General features: G+C 47.9%; 1 protein-coding gene across 1 annotated transcript; it reads right to left on the minus strand.

The window, feature by feature from the left end:
• Positions 1 to 1054: 1054 nt before the first annotated feature.
• CNN2 (calponin 2) lies at positions 1055 to 20635 on the minus strand. The gene is made up of 7 exons (XM_069102034.1): positions 20415 to 20635; positions 8762 to 8883; positions 8192 to 8258; positions 7809 to 7946; positions 6061 to 6177; positions 4733 to 4879; positions 1055 to 2441 (listed from the first exon to the last, which is right to left on the minus strand). The coding sequence occupies exons 1-7, from the start codon at positions 20475 to 20477 to the stop codon at positions 2169 to 2171; spliced, it is 927 nt and encodes a 308-aa protein (XP_068958135.1). The 5' UTR covers positions 20478 to 20635; the 3' UTR covers positions 1055 to 2168.
• Between the last annotated feature and the right edge of the window lie 1460 nt (positions 20636 to 22095).

A 22095-nucleotide genomic window follows, 5' to 3' on the forward strand; every position in this document is an offset into this window, starting at 1 on the left:
TTACATGAACTGATGCAAAGTGAAATGAGAACCATGAAAACATTGTACATAGTAACAGCAACATTGTGTGATTATCAGCTATGAACGACTTAGCTCTTCTCAGCAATACAATGAGCTAAGACAATTCCAAAGGACTCATGATGAAAAATGCTATCTGCCTCCAGAGAAGAAACTGATGGAGTCTGAATGCACATCAAAGCATACTATTTTCACTTTATTTTTTTGTGTTTTTTTTCCTTTTGGTCTGTTTCTTTTTTCACATTTGACTAATATGGAAATATGTTTTACATGATTACACATATATGACCTATATCAAATTGCTTACTGTTTAAGGAAGAGGAGAGGGGAGGGAGGGAAAAAATTTGGAACTCCAAATTTTGTAAAAATGAATGCTAAAAATTGTCTTTACATATAACCAGAAAAAATAATAATATTAAAGAAAAATAAAGTCCCTCACAACCTGACCCCAGTCTATCTTTCCAACTTTACTGGACATAAATACCCCTTTCCCACTCTGCAATCCAGCTAAGCTGCCCTTCTCTGTTCCCTGCTTGGAATGCCCTCCCTTCTCACCTCTGTCTCAGTCTTTCTTTAAGATGCAGCTCAGGTACCACTTTGCCCGTGAAGCCTTCATTGGCAGGGAATTTGATGTGTGTGTGTGTGTGTGTGTGTGTGTGTGTGTGTAAAATATAAATATTTGTTAGCTTTATATTTATGCTATAATATGTTTATAGGCTGGAGAGTAAAGACTGTTTTCATTCATTGTACTTGTATCCCAGCACTTGGTACATAATAGGTGCTTAATGAATGATTGCTGATTAAATGATTGGAATCTATCTCCCAGTATGACCCAGCTGGTGTTTAAATGTTTGCTAAATAAATGAACTAAAGGGAACGGGCAAAGATATCTCCACTGCACACCAGGACCCCCACTCAGCCCCAGAAGCAGATCTTTAACCCTACTATGTGTCCAGCAGTATCCACTGGCCAGGACTCCCCAAACACTCCCAGTTTGTATCTTGCCCAGACTCTTTGACCATCAGACAACACCTCATTTCTTAAACAAAGAATGTGTTTATTGCCTGTGTTCCCACATCACCATTTCACATTATTTCCAGGTCCTTCTCCCAGGCCCAAGGGCTGATGGGATGACTCTCCCAGGAAAGCAACCTGACCCAGGCTGACCTGGCCCAGCCCACCAAGGCCACTGTGCAGTGTTCAAGAAGGAAGGCAGCTGATCCAGTCTGAAAAAAGGGCTTTGCCAGGTGGGGCAGGGTGGGGTGGGGAATATGGAGGGGTCCAGGAGAGTCAACCCCTGGGCTGTGATGGGGCTCAGACAGAGAGGGCTGGAGCTGCTAGCTTCCACTTTCAGAAATACAAAGTAGCTGCTTTTGATGGAGTCTTTCTTTTTGTATTAAGTTAAAACCAGACTCTGGTCCCTTATTGTGTTAAGGAGGCTTTAGGCTGAAGGAGAGGCTGGGGCTCACCTGGAAGGGTCCCCCCCTGCTCCTGTGGAAAAAGTCATGAGTGGAGGAGAAAGAAAGGAGATTGCCATTCTTGCCCCTCCCCCCTTAGAAGAACATTATTTTTCAACATCTTTTGTAGGAGGTGAGGAAACCACCAGCCAACCTCATAAGCAGGAAGAAGGAAGCTCACCGTTGACAGGAAACCCTCTGGTGGCCCTGTGTTCCTCCTCCTCCCCCCAAACTTTCATCACGAGGGCCCAGGCCCAACCCAAAGCAGGTCAGGAAGAGATGGAGAGACAGCAAGGCCTGGTCCAGGGCAAGGGTGTGGATGGGCGGGGATGAGAAGGATTTCTACTTCACAATCCCCCAACACCATATACACCCCTATTGAGAAGCCTTCGGCTCTCTCCAGTCTTCCCTGTTCAGGAGATAAGACACTCAAATACACAGAACCATACAACATCAGTGCTGGAGGGGAGACCTTAGGCAACCAGTCCTGGCCCCCTCATCTGACAAATAGGGAAACTGAGGCCCAGAGACAGGAAGACACTTGCCCAAGGCCACAGGATGAGTCAAAGAGAGAGCTCAGACAGGAACAAAACTCCCCCAGCATAAGACAAAAATCAGAGAACACAAAGGGATAATGAGAACGAAAATCGGGGGATGAAGGAAGGGAGGGGAGGTTGGGAGGGGCCCTTGGTCTCAATATCCTTCCTCTTCCCGGTAATAGTGGTACTCAGGCGGCTCCACAGAGCTGGGGCTGTCACCTGGGCCCACCCCTGGCCCATCTCCAGTAGGACCTTGGGGACAGTATTTGGGATCATAGATCTGTCGCCCCAGCCCAAACACCTGCCCACTCTGGTTGGCGCCCTGGGTGTAACCCATCTGCAGGGACATGGAGGTGTTGTCACACTTGTCTGTGCCCATCTTGGTGTCGTAGATGTGCCTCCTGGTGCCTGGGGCTGTCATGCCAACCTGGAAGGAGGATGGGGAAAGGAATTCAGGCTCCTCCAGGTCCTTATCTATCCAGACCCTTCCAGCCCAGTTCCCAGCTGGCACACTCCCTCTGCTGAGAGTGCTGGCTCAGGCTGGATGCTGGAAGCCCAGGCCCTGGTCCTAACTCCATCACTGACTCACTGAATCTCCTCATGCTCCAGCTCCTTCCTGCCCTTCCAGGTTTTACTTCACTTTCCAGCTATATCCAGTGATCCCGGCCTCCCTTCAGTTCTTCAAACGAGACATGCCATCCCCTCTCTCCATGCCTTTGTACAGGTGTCCCCCCTGCCTGGTGTGCCTTCTCTCCTCTCCCTTCTGGCTATTCTTTTCCCTGGCTTCTTTCAAGACTCACCTCAAATCTTGCCTTCCACAGGAAGCCTTTCACTGACCCAGCTTTTTGGCCCCCAAGTCTTTACCCCCCACTAGTGCCTTTCCACTAAGATTGCCTTCTACCTGATCTGCATATATCTTGAATATACAAAGTTATTTACATATCTCCTCCATTAGAATGTAAGTTCTCTGAGGGAGGGACTTTTTTTTTGCCCTTCTATCCCAGTCACTTAGCACAATGTAAGCAATTTATAAATGCTTATTGACTTATTGGCTTATTGGCTTATTCATTGAAGTCCCTCCCAAATCTGACCCTCTGTGTTCCAAGGATCCCCCCTCCTTCCCCCTGACCCTGCTCTGACATTCTATGTTCACATGTTGGAAATTCTGGTTTCTAAGGCTTTGCTTGGATGGCGCAGTGGCTGGGGCACTCGACTTGCAGGGAGGAAGACCCTAGTTCCAATCCTGCCTTTGACACCAGCTGTGTGACCCTGGGCAAGTCACTGAACTTTCCTCATCTGTAAGATTTATAATACTAGTACCTACCTAACAGATTGTTGTGAGGATCAAATGAGATATATGTTGGGTGCTTAAAGTACAAATAAATATTAGCTATCATTATTATTCCTGCTGTAACATTCTATGTTCTAGGTTTTAAGAACTCTTCTAGTTTTAAAATACTATGTTCTAAGACCTACTCCAGTTCTGATATTCTGTATTTTGTGTTCTAAGGTCTTTCCTAGCCCTGACATCCTGGTCCTGAGGGCCCTCCCAGCCCTGACATCCTGGGTCCTGAAGGCCCTCCCAGCCCTGACATCCTGGGTTCTAAGGGCTCTCCCAGCCCTGACATCCTGGGTTCTAAGGGCCCTCCCAACCCTGTCATCCTGGTCCTAAGGTTCCTCCCAGCCTTGACATCCTGGGTTCTAAGGGCTCTCTAAGCCCTGATATTTTCCAAGGACTTTCCCAGCTCTGACATTCTAGGGGTCAATAATAACCTGATATGAATACAGCACTTTATGAATTATTGCTTTCATTATCTCACTGGCACTTCAGAACAATGCCCTGTGAGTTAAGCAGTAGTGCAAGTTATTGTCATGTCCATTTTCCAGATGTGAAAGTTAAGGCCCAGATGAGACAGTGACAGAGGCAGGGTTTACCCCCAGACCTCTTGGTGCTGAATGCAGATCAGTGCTCTCTGTTCTGCCCGTATAAGTGAGCCCCCGGATGCTTTGCTCAGTTTCCTGGTAACTGAGGGGTTTGATCCCACCTGTTCAGTAAGGAGCAAACCCTACCTTCCACTTTGGGAATCAAGAGCTGGAGGGAGTGGCTGGCATCAAAGAACCAGCTCTGACCAGCCCAGCAGGCTCAGAGAGCTTGGTTTTATTCCCACCCTAACCTTCATCCCTTCTTAAAGGGATAGGAACCAGTTTGGAGGCCTCAGGCTCTATCCCTGGCTCCCCCGCCATGAATTTGGACTGAAGGCCCCAGCCCTCCAGTGAAGGAGAAGAATTCTTTGGGACACAGAATGTCAGAGCTGGAAGAGAGCTTAGGAACTCTTAAGTCTTTTATTGTACAGATGAGAAGACTGAGGCACAGAGAGGGGAAAGGTCTTGCTGAAAGCCCCACAGAAAGTAAATAAAATTGTAGAACTAGGTCCTCTGACTTTAAATCCAAATCTTTTGCTATGACTTCATGGTCATCTTCCCCAAGACCAGCTGCCGCCTTCATTTTACAATCCAAGGTCATTCAGTGAGTCAAAATCACAGCTAAGACTCCAAATTCAGGGCACTTTCCACGCCACAGTGTTTCTTCTAAAGCTCAGAGAGGAGACCTGTGAGCCTATCCTGGCACTTGGGCCTTCTAGGACCAGTGCCCTGACATCGAGAAGGCCTGCCTATGGTTCTGTCTCCCACTTCAGAGCCCTAGATGTTCCCACTCACCTGACTGGCACACTTGTTTGTCCCCATCTGCAGGCTAATAGTTGAGTGGTCCATAGGGGCCAGAATCTGGTTCTTGGGGTCATACAGGTGTCTCCGGGTACCGTAGGCTGTCATGCCCGACTGGCTGGCGCATTTATTGGTGCCCATCTGTGGTCAGAAGGAAGTAGGAACATTAGGGTACCAGAGTTCTTTCGTCTGTTGCCTTGAAACTAGGGTTCAGGCTCTTGGCTGAGGCTCTGAGAGCTTGAATCCCACACAAAATCCCTGCTCAACCCCTGTGCCTTCCATGGGTTTCCTACTTGAGTAAAATTCCCAGGAGAGGGAAGGTATCTGACTCTCAGACAGGGTCTGGCCAGAGCAAAATGGGGAAGTCATCCAGAAATGTCTCCTGGGCAGCATGTTCAGCATCCCCCTGTATGTTCTCTCTTCTCTGCTCCTCTCCTCCTCCTCCTTCTTCTCTCTCTTTCTCTCTCTCCTCACACACACACACACACACACACACACACACACACACACACACACACACCACACACATACCACACACACTCACTCAACAATGCCATTGTACTTTCCACTGAAAATCTCCCAACCTAATCTCTCCTTGGGTACCAACTAACCTCACCCTAGGTGGCTCCCGATTCACATTTCCCCAGAATACTCCCTCTCAATCCCCTTGAGACATTACTCCCACCTCTCTGCCGCTGTGAAACATCCTCCTTATTCTCCTGAATATTTCCCAGCTTCATCTCCCCTTTTTCTACCCTTCGTACTCTCATTCTAAGGACTCCCAGGAATCATACTGTCCTTTTCTCCTGTTACTGGGAAGGAACACTTCTGATAAACTCCTTTCCTTCACATATTATCTCTCTCAAAGGGAAATTTGAATTTTCAGGGGGCAATGCTGAACTCAAAGGAATGCCTGGCCAACCATGGAATTTCAGGTTCTCTGGGTGAGATTTGGAAGTGGGAGGAGGGGGAGAACAGTGGCTTTCTTTGAATCCTTCAAATCCACCCAGGTTCCTAAGGATTAGAAATCAGTTTCCAATGAAGTTTACAAGACGAAGGAGTGAGGAAGGAAATGGGGCCATTGGGCTACCTACAGATTGGTGATGTCTCTATTCAGGACAACCAGAGCTGAGCAGCCAGGCCCAATGCCATCTGGATTCCTGGGCCCACGTCCTGAAGCCTTGCTCCCTCCAAGATTGGAGGGGGCACCAGACTGGGGAGACTTGGACAACATTCACCAAGCCCTTCTCTCAGGCCTAGGAGCCCCACTCCAAGGAGAGTCATACAGGATGAAGGTGCTTCAGGCTAGCCCCATCTCATACCTGGAGGCCAATAACACATTGCCCAGCCTTCAACTTGGCATCATCAAAATTCCGCTCTTGCTTCTCTGAGTACTTGACCCCAATGTCTACGCCACTCTGAAGCCCTTTTGTCTTGGCCTGGCCAGGAGGAAGAGAGATGAGGAAGAGGGATTAAGAAAGGGAAATTAGGAGAGATGGAGCCCCTGAAAGCTCCAGTCTCAAAGCTCATAACAATCCTGTTCCATCTCTTGCTCCTAGTGAAACGAGGAAGAGGACCAAGTGTTGGGAGCCTTCTCTACTTCCTTCAACTTTCTGCCTTCTAATTCTAGAACACACATGTGAGAGCTAGGAAAGGCTTTGGAACACAGAATATTAGAGTTGAAAGACCCTTAGGGCATGGAATGTCGAGATCAAGAGGGACTTTAGAATGTGGGGCAGGGAATGTCAGAGTTGTTCTCAATGTAGAACATCACAACTGGGAGGGCCTTGAGAATGCACAATGTCATGTGTTTTTATATCAGATTGCTTGCCGACTTGGGGAAAGGAGAGGGAAGGAGAAAAATTTGGAACTCAAAATCTTACAAAAAAGAATGTTGAAAACTATCTTTACATGTAATTGGAAAAAATAAAATACTTTTTACTAAATTAGAAAAAATTAAATACTGTTTACTAAATATATACATCATATATTATATATACATATATAGAGATATATGTATATGTGCCTATGTATAGTATATATACATATATACAATCTATCTATTTAATGTCAGATAATGGTAGGAACCTTAAAACACAGGACGAAGAAAGTCAGAACTGGGAAGGCCCATAGATGTTCTAAGGGCTCTCTCAGTTCTGACATTCTGTGTTCTATGTCCTAAGGCTCCTTCCAGATTTGAATCTCTATTCTAAGGGCCCTTAGAAGGTCAAATTAAGCACACCCTTAGAACAGAGCTAGGAAGGACCTTAACACAGAATGTTGGAGGTAGGAGAAGACTTAAAACACATAACACAGGATGCTAGCACTAGAACATTCCTGAAAGACTATCTTTCACTTTCTTTATTTTTCCTCACTTTTTTTGCAACATGGCTAACATAAAAATCTATTTTGTATGACTTCACATGTATAATGGGTCTCATATTGCTTGCCTTCTCAAGGCGTGGAAGAGGGGCTGAAAGGAGGGAGAGAATTTGGAGCTCAAAATTTTAAAAATGAATTAAGACATTTTTTAAAGACCATCTAATTCAATGATGTCAATTCCCTTCAACTTCAATTCAATAAACTTATACCTTCTGTGTGTCCTAGGTGCTGAGGGAGAAAATGACATATTATATTTATTATATTATATATTATGTTATGTTGTCATGTCATGTCATGTTTTATATTATTTATTATATTAATTATATCATATCATATTATATTATATTATACCCTATCCTAGGTTCTGAGGGAGAAACTGACATTAGAACAAGACAAGGTCCCAGACTCTAAAGCATTTACAATCCAGTTGGAAAGATAGAATGACCACATAGGTAAACAGAGTATCCATGGATAGTAAGTAATCAAATTATTGAGACTCAGAGGGATGAAATAAATTCTCCGAGTTGGTGGCAGATGTGGGGCCACAGCTGACAATTTCCCCTAGTCCAGGACTTTTTGTCACTTGGCCCCTTTCTTTTCCGGCTTTCCAGGGTCCCTATTTCAATGAGCAGGGAACAAGGACAGAACCCCTTCAGACCCAGATGTGTGCTCCTCTGGCATGTCTTACCTTGCCAGCCAGGGCCAGAAGTGACACTTGAACCTGGGTCATATTCCCACTTTCAAAGAGGTCATTGGCTTCAAAGAGATCCACAGGGTTCATGCCATAGTTCACCATGGCCTTGATGAAATTGGAGAGATTCTCCAGCTGATCCGGAAGGGAAAGAGGTAGAAGATAAGAAACAAAACTGTGCAGAGTTCCAGGGCTCCCCATCTGAGCTTCTGGGCTTGCCCCTCCCCTTCTCTGATTCTCTGCCCTTGTGCTGTGCACACTAGGCCCTAAGCTAGAGGCCTGGAAGATCCTTCTTTGGAGGGGGGGAAGGGAGTGTCAGGACAAGTGACTGCATTACTAGTCCCTCTCTTTCCCCTGGGTGTGCCCCAAGACCATCTCACCTGATGCCAGTTCTGTTGTGAGCGATTAATCTTGGGCACGGAGCCAGGCTGCAGTTTGTTCATGAGACTGGAGGAATAGTACCAGGGGAGGGGTAAAAGGGAAGGAGGAACAGTGATAGTATTAGTGCCCATCCCAACCAGCACTAATGTTATCTAAGGGTCCTTCCCAGCCCTGACATTACATGTTCTAAGGGCCCTCCCAGCTCTGACATCCTGTGTTCTAAGGCCCCTCCCAGCCCTGACATTCTCTGTTCTAAGGCCCCTCCAAGCTCTGACATTTTGTGTTCTAAGGGCCCTCTCAGCTCTGACATTCTGTGTTCTGAGGGGCCCTCCCAGCTCTGACATTTTATCTTCTCTGCTCCAAAGTTCCTTCCAACTCTGATGTTTCTATAACTCTGATGTTCTAGGTCTGATGAGTCTAAAATTCTAGGTCAGAGGCAGACAAGAGCTTGAGTTGCAGATCCCTCTCCAAGACACCCTATCATCTGGGATAGGGATGGGGGCACCAGAGATCCTTCCCAAATCCCTCCCCTCTCCCTCCAATGCCCCAGCCCCAGTGTGCTTACTCACGTGCATAGGATGACACCATCTTTGAGTCCCTTCTGGAAATCTGGTCCAATGCTGAGTTCTGTGAGACCCTCAATCCAGCCCCTCAGCTCACCTTCCACCTGTGGGTCATACTTGGACTGGAGCTAAGGAGAAAGGCCCAGGCCATACTGTTAGGACTATATCTGGACCTATGGCATGGGGAAAAGTTAGGCTGGGAGCTTGAGATTCCCTGGTCCATCCTCGGCAGGAGGCTCAGGTAAGTCCCAACCATTTAGGGTCTCAGTTTCCCCATTTGTAAAATGAAGGGGTTGGATTATATGACCTACAAAATCCCTTATAGTTCTAAATTTTATGTTCCTATTAACACCAAGACATTCCTGCCCCAGATCCAAATTTTCTGCCATCCTAGTAATGTCCTTGGGTAATGGAAAGAGTATTTATTTAATGGAAAGAATTTAGAGTAGAAGGATCCAGGTTCAAATTCTGTCTCTGTTACATACTTCCCCTTCCTCATCCCACCCCCTCCCCCATCACCCATAATAATGTACTGAACTGTCTGGGCCTGACTTTTCTCCTGTGTAAAATGAGAGTTCCGGATTAGAAGATCTCTAATACAAAATCTCTCCATTCAATTCAATAAAGATTTATTACATGCTTACTGTGTGTGAGGCACCATGCTGCGCTTATATTCCACCGAGCCCACACACCATAATAGGCAGCTCAGGACAGTGGAAAGGAGGCTGGATCTGGAGGGCCTGGATACTAACCCCAGCCTTGGCACTTTGGACAAGCTCCTTAATCTTCCTGGGTCCACATTTCCTCATCCTTCAAATGAGGGGGATGGACCAAATGTTGTCTGAGGCCTCTTCCTGCTCTAAATGTATGATCTTATATAAGGACACAGATTAGTCCAAATGCAGCTCCCCGCTTCAGCCCTCATGAGTCATTACAAAAGCGAAACCAAGAAAGGGAGAGGGGGAAGAGGGCTTCCCGGAGGAGGTGGCCCCTGAGTTGAGCCTTGCCTGCCGACAAGGACTCAAAGATGGACAAGTGGGGAGAGAGAATATTTTCCCCTTGGTATGGAGGACATCTGGTGCTGTTGTGTGGAGGCCAGAAATGCAGAATTTGGGGGTGTCATTAGTAGTTCAACGGGGCTGCAATATAGAAATTTTGAAGGAGAGTAGTATGGAATAAGTCAGAAAGGGAGATAGCAGCCAGGTCCTAGAGGGCTGTAAATCCCAGGCTGGGAGTTTGTAGTTTCTTTTAGAGGTAACAATAAGGAGCATTGAAAGTTTTTGAGTAGGGGAGTTGATGTGATCAGAGTTGTGGCTTTGGAAGATCATTTGGGCATCTGTGGAGAGGATGAATTATTCAAGAGAAAAATTGAAAACAGGAAGACCAATTGGGAGAATTTTCTGGTACCCTCGAGGACAGATGATCAAACTCTGAATGAGGGTGATGTCAGTGGGAACAAAGGGAGGGATGGATGGGAGAGATGCTGTGGAGGTAGAGTCAAGGTCAAAGCTTTCGTTTGTTTTCCAGTTAGCTTGGAGAAAGAGCAAGCTGACTGCCACCTGGGGTCAGGAGATGTGGGGGCAAATAGCAGCTTTGCCATTATTCTTTGGATGACATAGGCCAAGTCACTTCCCCCTGGACCTCAGCTTCCTCATCTGTCCAATGAAGGGGGTTGGATGAGATGACCCTGAAGTTCCCCTCCGGCTCTGCATCCCGTGACCTCAGAACAATGAGTACTCATAACAATTCCTTGGACGCCTGTACTTCTCAACTCTTTACAAAGTCCTTCCAGACTTGCTGACCACCTCTGTATCCATTCTTTCTCTCTCATTCAACCGCTCAGGACAGCATTGTAAAGAGGGCAAGGAAGGGATAATTCTGCCCATTTTACAGAGGAGAAAAATCAAGGCTCAGAGAAGATAATGGGGGAAGAGACAATCAAGGTCACAAAGCTAATTAGAGGTAGGGGAGAAAGAGGGAGAGGCGGCTGAGTAGAAAGAGAGTGAGAATCTAGACCCATGGAATGTCAAAGCAGGAGGGGACCTTAGACCCATGGAATGTCAAAGCAGGAGGGGACCTCCCAGTGCTTACTAGTACACCCAGAGAGTAGAATGTAGTCAATCGGTCAGTCAGCCAGTCAACAAACATTACTTAATCAATCTCCATGGTTGAGTCACTGCACTAAGTGCTAAGGATACAAAGAAACGCAAAAATTTTTAAAAGGGAGTTTTGGTCTTTGTATGTCAAGTGCCTAGTACAGAGCCACGGCTTGGAAAAAAGAAGTTTGCTGAATCGAATGAAACAGAAACTTCCTCTATAACATCCTGCACAAGTGACCATTCAGCACCTACTTGAATACCCCCAATGACAGGGAACTCTCTACCTTAAGAGGCATTCCATTCCAACTCCTGGACTACACTGTTAGGAAACTTCCCTTCCTAAGGGTCAAATCTGCTTCTTTGAAACTCCCACCCACTTCTCCTAGTTCGATGAAGCAGACAATTCACCACCCAAGATGAATTTTTGAAGTACTGAAGGCAAGCAGAATAAAACCTTCCACCTGTCGGGCCTGAAGCTAGATCGAGCCTTTGATCCTACTACCTCTGGGATGCTGGCCCATCTGGGCCTTGTAGGCCTTGCTATGCTGACAGTAGTCATGGTGCTGGGTGCTGCATTGGCCTGAGGACCACCTTCTGAGGGTGGAGTGCCTTCCAACAAGAGCCAAGGGAACGGGATCCAATAATTGCCAGCTCTAGGTAGAGACTTGTTCCTGAATTTCCAGACTCCTGCTCCTCCCACAGATTCTACCTCATCACAGGGAAGCCTTGGCCCATGGGCAAAGTAATCCACTCCAGAGATTACCTGAGTGTGTGGGGATGTGCCCAGCCGTGAGGAGGAACTCAAGGGTGGGGGTGGGAGCCCTGAAGGAGTAGGGGAGGAGGCACGCCCCCGAAATGGGCCCCACTTCCTGATCCCCACACAAAAAGGCTAAGAAAGCTAGACTCAGGCCTGGAGCTGCCTGAAGCCCAGCAAAACAAAAGCCATCTAGGTCCAGATCTACCTGATACCCCCCAGGACTATGAAGCTCAGATGCCACAGAGGGAGGGAGCCTAGGGACACAGATGCCACTAATGGGGGGGGGAGCATGAGAGAGGCATGACAGGGTAGAAAAATGAGGGGCTTAGGATCTTTTGAATCCTGCCGTCTGCAAAATGGGAACAATAATAATTAATAATGATAATGATGCACAAAATGAGATCATTATATAGCACTTTGCATATTGCCTAGTATACAGTAGGTGCTATATAAATGTTAGCTTTTATGTCTTTCCAAGTCTTCCGAGCCTTAATTTCCTCACCTGAAAAAGGCCCAGCACTCTATTCACCTACATCTACAAAGGCAATACAAGTTGGGTCCGGAGTCCTGGATCGGAGTCCTGACTCGGCAACTAACTCAGTGTGACTCAGGGACAGCCTTTTCTCCCTGTGCCTCAGCAATTTCCCCCTCTGTAAAATGGAGAGATTGGCCTAGACAGTATCTCAGTTCCCTTTCTAGTTCAATGTCTTTCCATGGTCTTTCTCAATGTTTCAGCTAGAAAATCAAGGGGGTTGGATTAGCTGGCTTCTAAGATCCCTTTTCAGCTCAAATCTGTAATCCTGGGTCTCAGTTTCCTTCTCTGTAAAATGATGGTGTCGAACTACATGGTTGGTAAAGTCTCTCCAGCTATTAAAACGGATTCTTTTTTTTTTGTCTTCCAGAGGAGTTAATCATTGCTACAAACTCCAGGAAAGGAAAGAAATGAGGAGGGGGATGCTTTGGGGTGATCTGTAGGTCCTTTCTGTTTCCCTCTGAACCCCCTTAGCACTCAACCCAGATTCTTGGATCAAAATCATAGCACATATATATGTATATATGAGAGAGAGAGGGAGAAAGAGAGGGGAGAGAGAGAGCCTGAGCTTTATGGTTTATAGAGCCCTTTACATATATTAGCTATTTAATACTGTGAAGGAGATGGAAGAATTATTGTTATGAAATAAAGAAAATGAGGAAAGGGGAGAAAAGGGAAGTGACTTGCCTAGAGTCATATAGCTAATGCTAAGTTGCAGGGATGGAATTCAAACCCAGGTCACCTCTCACTCTGAGTTCAGTAACCTTTCCAGTAAATTATATTGACTCCCTTTTCTCCTCTGACACTGTCCCTCTCCAGTGCAGACCCTCATCACCTCATGTCTGCATCACTGCAATAGGCTTTGGGTGGGTCTGCCTGCTTCAAGTCTCTCTCCCACTCCACCCGTCCTCCATTCAGGAGCCAAAATGATTTTCCCAAAGGTTGGACCAGCTCACCCTGCTATTCAATGAAATCCAGTGGTTCCCAATCACCTCCAGAATCAAATACAAAATCAAATACACACCTCATACCTATCAGATTGGCTAGTATGATTGAAAAGGAAAATGATAAATGTTGGAGAAGATGTGGGAAAATTGGAGCACTAATGCATTGTTGGTGAAGTTGTGAACTGATCCAACCGTTCTGGAGAGCAATTTGGAACTATGCCCAAAGGGCTATAAAAATGTACATACTCTTTGACCCAGCAATACCACTTCTAGGTCTGTGTCCCCCCCCAAATTATACAAATGGGAAAAGGACCCACATGTACAAAAATATTTATAGCAGCTCTTTTTGTGGTAGCAAAGAATTGGAAATTGAGGGGATGCCCATCAGTTGGGGAATGACTGAACAAGGTATGGTATATGAATATAATGGAATACTATTGTGCTATAAGAAATGAAGAGCAGGCAGATTTCAGAGAAACCTTTACATGAACTGATGCTGAGTGAAGTGAGTAGAACCAGGAGAACATTGTACATAGTAACAGCAACATTGTGCGATGATCAACTATGATAGACTTAGCTCTTTTCAGCAATACAATGATCTAAGATAGTTCCAGGACTTATGGAAGAAAATGCTATCCACATCCAGAGAAAGAAATATAGAGTCTGAATGCAGATTGAAACATACCTCTTTTTGTTTTATTTTGTTTTTTCTTTCTCACACTTTTCCCCTTTTGTTCTGATTCTTCTTTCACAACTTGACTAATGTGGAAATGTTTAACATGACTGCTTTTTTTTTTTTTTGCTTTTTGTAGGGGGAGGGAAGGGCAATTGGGGTTAAGTGACTTGCCCAAGGTCACACAACTAATAAGTCTTAAGTGTCTGAGGCCGAATTTGAACTCAGGTCCTCCTGACTCCAGAGCTGGTGCAACATGACTGCCTGCTATCTTGGGAAGGGGGAGTGAGGGGGGAGGGAGAAAAATTTGGAACTCAAAATTTCATTTAAAAAATGAATGTTGAAAACTATCTTTACATCTAATTGGAAAAAATAAAATGCTATTTACAAAAAAAAAAGGTCAAATACAAAATCTGGTGTACAAAGCTCTTTATCACCTACCCCCTCCCCATCCATCCCCCCTTTCTAGTTTTCTTACACCTTGCAGCCTTCTACATCCCTTTCACTCCAGTGACACTGGCCTCCTGGTTATTCTTCAAACAAGACCCTCCCTCTGGGCTCTGGGCTTTTTCACTCATTCTCCCCTGTGGTTGGAATGCTCTCGCTCCTCATCTCTGCCTCCTGGCTTCCTTCAGGTCCCAACTAAACCCCTGCCTTCTACAAGTAAGCCTTTTACCAATCCCTCTTAATTTGAGTGCCTTCCCTCCACAAATTATTTCCTGTTTTATCCTGTCTATTGCTTGTTTGTATATAATTATTTACATGCTTTGTGAGTTCCTTGAGGGCGGGGACTCTCTTTCGCCCCTTTTCATATCCCCAGCACTTAAGGTGATGAAGTGGGCCTGGAATCAAGAAGTTTGGAGTTCAAATCCAACCTCAGACACTTAGCAACTATGTGAACCTGGGCAAGTCACTTAGCCCTATTTGCCTCAGTTTCCTCATCTATAAAATGAGCTGAAGGAAATGGCAGACCATTCCAGTATCTCTGCCCAGAAAACCCCAAATGAACCAACCGAACAATATATAGCAGGTGCTTAATAAATATTTACTGACCTACTGATTACTGGACCTACCTTCTTCCTTCTCAGTCTGACCCTTCCTACCTTTCCAGTTTTCCCATGATTTGCTCCCCTCTAAGTACTCTATTATTCGGCTACACATCCTACCTGCTGCTCCTCACAAGATACAATCAATTTCCTGACTCCGTGCATTTATACTGGCTAGCTCTCCACTCCTGGAATGCTTTTCCTCCTCCCCACCAATTCCTTAACTTCCCAGGCGGCTCCAATCTCACCATCCACAGGGATGCCTCCCTCTAGAGTCTTTCCTCCAGGATTATCTTCCATTTACGAAGCATATATTTGCACCAAATGTAACTATTTGCATGTTTTCTCTCCCATTAGACAGTAAGCTCGTGGAGGGCAGGGACCATGTTGTTGCCTTCCCTTGTATCCCAGAGCTTAGCACAGTACCTGCTCATAGTAACCACTTAAGGAATGCTAGCTTAATGAATGCTAGCTGAGTCACTGACTGATTTCTCCCCCTCTTGGGCTTGCAGTAGGCCCAGCATTCTCTGGACAAGCCCACTGAAGGAAGGCTGGATCCTGCCTCACTCCTGACATGCAAATGTGGGTTGTGACCTCTTAGAAGGAGGTGGTAGACAGAACTGGAGCATAATTCCTGCTCCTATCTCCCCAAGGAATCAGGAAAGGAGAGAAGACTGAGGAAGGGCTAAAGATTTGCTCTAGGGCATTGGAGGAGATGGGGGTGGGGAAGGTTTGGACAGCAGACAGCTGAAGTGGCCAACTCTGGCCATGGCACCAGACACAACATCCCTTCCTCCTCTCCAAACCACAGACCCCCCTCCAACATTCTGAGACATCCTCCCTTGTGCCCCTTGGACCAACGGCCAATCCTTCCCCTTCCTCAATGTCACAGGATCTCACAGTTGGAAGGGACCTCAGAAATCATCTATTGAATTAGAATCCCCTCCACAACTTGCCCTACAAGGGTCATCCAACCTTTGCTTGAAGACCCCCAGAGGAAGAGAACCCTGGAATCCAGGGCTGGCAGTTTGGGTCCTGGACCAGGCCCAATTTCCTCTGGGCTCCCAGCTATTCTTACCTCAGATGCCTGCCCTTCCCCCTACCCCAGAAGCCCCGGTCTGGCTCCTTGGGATCCATTTCTCCGTTCTCTCCCCCCCACCCCCCCATCACCTCTAGCATCCTCAATCCTCAGGCTTTCTCCCTGGGATTGGACCCGCCCACGGATTCTTTTGTCACCACAAAATGCCAAGAATGCGCCCGCTATTTTCTTTGTAAATGAAGAGCAGCTGTTCCCAGAGGTTTAAACTCTATTGCCAGTAGCTTGACAGGCCCCCTCAAAGCCATTCAGGAGGGGCTGGCTGAGACTGATCAAGTAGGCAGGGACACCAGAGTCCAGGGCCACTCCCAGACCAAGTAGCCCTGAAACCAGCTTCAGTGGGCTCCCTATCACCAAGCAAGGAAAGCTGAAGGATAAGAGAAACTAGGGCTGGAAGAGATCTTACAGTCTCCAACAAGTTCTGCCTGCTCCTTTATCCAGAGGAACCAGAAGCTCAGAGAGCTTAATCAATTTGCTTAGAGTTGCACAGCCAGTCAGTGGCAGATCTGGGGTTTGAACTCAGGGCTTCCAGTTCCAAGCTGGGGAAGCTGAAAAGTCACCTTCTGTTGGAGGGATAAGAGTGAGACTCTTCCTGGGCCATTAAGTGGGAGTTGTGCCCAAGTCTAGCCAGCCCCCTCTCCTTGTCCCTCCCCCTCCTTCCTGTATAGACCTCTGAGGGCATCCTCTGGAGAAAAGATGATGGAGCAGAAGGGATTCTCCAATTAACTGTTGGTCAGAGGGTACCCAGATCCTCTGCCACCCCACACCTCAAATACCTCAGCCTGGCATTTGAAGCACTCCACACCTTTTGTGACTCTGTGCCTTTGACTCCCTCCCCCCCTCTGTTTCTGCCCCACCCCCTGATTCCTGCCCTTCCAAGTCTCCCTCAGGCACCACTGCCTTTAGGCAGCCTCCTCGGTCCCCTTCATCAGGAAGGAGCCTTCTCCTCCTTACCCACCTCATCCAGGACTATGTCTGTCTTTCTCCCTCTCCTAAGGCATTGCATGTAGTGGCAATGTGTCTTCAGTCTGCTCTCACCCCTCCCCCATCCCAGATTGGGAGCTTCCCCCCAAGGGCAAGGGCCCAGGTCTTATCAAGTCTGCTTGCCCCTAAGTGCCAAGCACGGGGCAGGGCACACGTGGACTGGGGTCATCTTTGAAAGGCTGGATCCTTTCAGAAGGAGGGTGTGGGAGCAGCTCAACTGGTTCTAAGCAGGTTGTTTCACAGCATTTTAAGAACTCATGTCTCCACCACAGCTTGGATCTTTAGCATCGTTTTCTAGAAGATTCCGTACATTTGGAAGTAGAGCGAAGCCTCTCACCTCTGTCCTAACTGAAGATACTCTCCAGAGACTAATAAAATATAAGAGAAAAATAGATTCCTAAAGTGTCCGAGTAGGAAGGAATCTTAGAACATAGAATGTCAGTGGTGGAAAGGACCTTAGAACATTAAACAGTCAGTGTTGGAATGGAGCTTAGAACCCAAAATTAGAACCGGCCAACAATGGAGTCACCTCAGTAGAAAGTGAGCTCCGTGTGTCTGGAAGAGTTCAAGCAGAGGTTGCCAGGAATGTCATGGGCTGGGGGGTGGGGGTTGTTCAGTCAGGTGGTAGACTAGGTGTCCTTCCAGCTTTGGGATTTCCAGGATTCTAAGCTTTAGTAAATGTTGATGAAAAGGTGATGACTTGGGAAGGGGGTGCAAGGAGAGGGAGAGGAAGTTTCTAGCCTACACCAACAAAAACCAAGTGACTTCTGGCCCAGCCTGGGCACACCGAGAAGTAAGGTACCTCCCCATCGGGTCCTGGCCAGGGTCCCCAGATTGCCTACTTGTTCAGATTGGTTTGTACTGAGATCATGGAGGTTCCCATACAGAGTCTTCTGTCTTCCTACATCCAGAAGTGGCTCTGAGTCATGCAAGGAAGCCCAAGAGGTTGGCACAGAACCCTGAGACAAATGGGGCTGGCATCAGAGAGTCCATTCAAAGAGAACTCAACAAGAGCCCTTCCTGCCACCTTCCGTTTCCCCATCTGCAGAATGGGCATTATAATGTAGTTTCTGGGGTCAGAGGGTGGGGAGAACTATGTTGAGATTGGAAGAAAGGAGGCATCAGAGAATTCCTTTGGTGTCCAGGTTGGAAGGGAACACAGAATGGCAGAGATGGAAAGGACCTTAGAACATAGAATGTCAGAGCTAAGAGAGAATTGAGAACATTAGAACTTGATAACACTGGATGCCAGAGCTGGAAGGGACCTTAGAACATAAAATGTCAAAGCTGGAAGAAAACTTAGAATATCAGTTATCAGGGTTAGGAGGGACCTTAGAACACAGAAGGTCAGAGCTGAAAGGCACATTCTCTTAAGAGAACAACATCTTTATTTCACAGAAGAGCAAATTAGGGTCCAGAGGTGAAGAGTGATTTGCTCAGGCCTAATCTACCCTCCCACCCAAGTCCCTGGCTTTATACTCCTGTATTCCAGAGGCTAAGAAAGGTTTGCTTGGCACCTCTTCCCCCTTCCCCAACATTAGTCATACTCTTTCGGGTGGGAAGAAATAGCCCAGTGAAATTAGACTGTTTCTATGGTGCCTGAGAGTGGGGCAGAGTTCGGCCTGGTCCTAGATGTTTCCTGTGGGCAATTGGCAGGGGCAGGCAAGTCCAAGCAGGCTGTTGGGGCTCCCCCAACCCTCAGGTTGGCATGTGGGGCCTTGCAAGGCTCTGCCAACAACTATCTTGCCACATTCTGTGGTGCCACTTGAGAAGCCCATTCCTGACTCAACCCCAGCCATGGAGGTGTGGCATGATGCAATCCCAGAGTGCACCTCAACCATGCCTCTCCCCAGTTCCCAAATGGCTCAACAAGTAAGTGTGTGACCATTCATATGGCTGGCAGAGTGATTCCTAAGATACCAAGGTCCTTGCCTCTGCACATTTGACTGGAAAGTGAAAATCAAAAGGTCACCCCTTTTCTGTTGCCCCCCCAAAAAAGGTACTCCCACAAGAAGCCATAAACTAGAAACCAGGAGGACTAGGTTCTAATCCCACCTTTTCCACCAGGTGTTTCGGGGCAAGTCCCAGCCTCAGTTCCCTAACCTATAAAACCTATGCTGAAAAGGTGATGACTTGGGAAGGGGGTGGAAGGAGAGGGAGAGGAAGAGTTTCTAGCCTACACCAACAAAAACCAAGTGACTTCTGACCCAGCCTGGGCACACCGAGAAGTAAGGCACTTCCCCATCGGGTCTTGGCCAGGATCCCCAGATTGCCTACTTGTCCAGATTGGTGTGTAGTGAGATCATGGAGGTTCCCACACAGAGCTGAATTGAAGATTTCTAAGGTCGCTCCTAGTTCTAAACTTCTGTATTCCAGAGTTCCCAGCTCTGAAATTTTATAACCTCCTCCTTTCTGGAGGGCTAGGATTGTGGAATTTGAGGTTTGGGAATTATAGAGCCCAAAACGAGGCCCAGAAAGGGGAGGTTAGGATAGAAGGGAAAGGCAGGGAGTGGAGCTAGGGGTAAGTTTAGAGTACTAGACGCCCAATGAGTCTCCACCCCATCCCACCCCTGTCCCTTTAAATTTCAGGGAGGAGATGGGGAAGGAGCCGTAGGCTTCTGTCTAAGAAGCGGTGGCTAACTCCACCCACCCCCACTTCCTCTTTTTGAACCCCCTCTTCTCCTCCCCTCCCCCCTTAAGGTGGCCAGCAGGTGCTGGCTTTGGCTAAGGGGAATTCTTCCTCAGCCTGTCACCCCCACCCGCCACAAATACAAACACACACCCTTCTACAGATCTGAGCCAAACGGAAATTATAGTAGGGTGGCTCCGGGACAGTAGCGTGGCTCCAGGGTGGGGCACCAGCCACCAGCCATCTCATCCCTAGAGATCCGATAGGATGGGAACCTTGCCCCCCAGATCCTATATCCACGTAAGTCCTCCTCTCCCTCCCACCCCCCAATCCATTCTCTAGTCTCGGGATAGGATTCCGATAGAATCTCAGAAAGTTAGACCCTCAAGGACCTCAGAGACCAAATGTTTCACCCAGCTTCATTAGACTGGTTGGAATGCAGAGATCGCGGCCCAAAGGGAAAGGGACTTGCCCAAGGTCACACAGAGAGTTAGCCTCCTCTAATTCCTCTTAGAAGACAGAGCTAGAGCCGCAGAAGGAGAAATGCCCAAGAGATGGGTCCCAACTTCAGACGTGGATACATGGGGGAATGAGGAGGGTCCTAGAGAAGTTGAAAACCTCTCTCCTGGAAGGGGGAGAATGAGGATCTAAATGGGTTAGATGTGAGAGTCCTGCCCATAACAAGCCAGATCCCCCTCCAGAGGATGCTTGGGGTGGGGGGAGGCTCCTCTGAGAAGAGCCGAGGAGGGAGAAATTGGCCAGAGAGTAGCTCCAGGTCACCCCGAGCTCCGCCACTCCCCAAACCGGGCAGGGAGAGCCAAGCTTCCCCCATCCTCTTCCACCAGCCCCCCTCCCCTTTTCTCCATCCCTGTCTGGGGTCCTGCTGCGCCACTCACCCGGTTCTTGACCTCGGCCGACAGGCCGTAGGACGGACCCTTGTTGAACTGAGTGGAGCTCATGGTGTGGCCGGGTCAGGCCCGAGGGGACTGACTGACAGTCCGGGAGCGGATCGGAGCTGACGGGACGGACTGGATGGGACAGCACAGACGCGATGCCGCTCTCTGGGCTCTTTCTCGGCTCCGGAGTTAGGGGCCCGGCCACGCCCCCGGCCGCGGATTGGTCGCGAGTGGAAATGCCCTTATAAGGGCCGAACGCTTCGAATTCCTGCGGGGTGGGAGCTTCCTGAACCCCCCCTACCCGCGCCCCAGCCGCCCCTCTGCCCCCTGCCTCCGGGGCGCCTGGCGCGGACCCCTCCCCTTTCTGTCTTAGTACAACTCCCGCCCCCATTTCCCCCCCACCCCGCCCCCCGCCCCATGGAGTCACATCGGAACCAACCTGGGCTGCCAGAGCTCGGGACCCTAGCCAGGGGCACACCTGTGGCCGTCAGGACCTACAGACACTCAGGCAGACTGACACCCTGGGCACACACCCAAGGGCCATCCGTAGGCACATGCCCACACACCGACGTGGGCAGATGGACACACACATCCAGACAGAGCCCAGGAACACACCTGGATGGGCACCGAGGGACAGACGTGGATAGGCACATCTAGGCAGAGTGACCTACGCATACATACACATACACTGACAGATACATCTCTGGATGAGCCCCAACACATCTGGAGGGACCCATGAAGTGCACATCTGATGACAGCCACACATCTGAATAGGCACCCTCAGATACACAGGCTGGAGGGCATGCACCTAGTCCCAGTGACACACACAGACACACCTGGAAGAAACCTGGACACAGTGGCTAGAGCCAGAAGAGACCTAAAGCCACTGCCAAACACCTGGTAAGAAGGAGATGCACAAGACATGTGCACAGATACAGCCTTGGAGGAACAGATCAGGAGGAGTGGATTTCATATACAGAGGTACATACGCCCACAGCGGTCCGCCCATGCAGGTGACCTATGCTGTGTGTTATGCTTTCATTGTTCTGGGTGTGGGAACCTCATCTCCCCAAGTGGTGCTGTCTTGACATACTGACACTTCTAGTGTCCTCCCTCTGAATACCTCCATTTGTTGTTCAGACTCCTTGGACCGTCTTGGGGTTTTCTTGGCAGAGATACTGGAGTGGTTTGCCATTTCCTTTTCCAGCTCATTTTACAGATAAGGCAACTCAAGCAAACACAGTTAAATGACTTGCCCAGGGTCATACAGCTAGTAAGTGTCTGAGACCATATATGAACTTAGGTTTTCTTCACTCTAGGCCCAGCACTCTATCCACTTTGCCACCTAGTTGTCCTTCCCATTTACCTTATATCTATCTTATATGCCTGTAGTTGCATGTTTTCTACACCATTAGAATGTAAGCCCCTTGAAGGCAGCCTTTTTTTGTATGCCTAGCACAGTGCCTGGCATGCAGTAAATGCTTAATGAATGCTTGTTGATCTATTGATTAATTGAAGAGTAGCCTGGGACACACAGATAGGGTTCCTCTCAGGTACTCTCTTAGATGTGTATAGATCTATAGTTACATTCAGATATTCATGTGTGTTCACATGTAGATACATGCACAGACACCCTAGGACATTTGCACACTAACACAAACATGGAAGTGATCACTCAGCC

This window comes from Petaurus breviceps, unplaced genomic scaffold, assembly GCF_028583685.1.
Source record: "Petaurus breviceps papuanus isolate PSGF00001 unplaced genomic scaffold, PetGlider_PUasm1.0 523, whole genome shotgun sequence".
Lineage (NCBI taxonomy): Eukaryota > Metazoa > Chordata > Mammalia > Diprotodontia > Petauridae > Petaurus > Petaurus breviceps.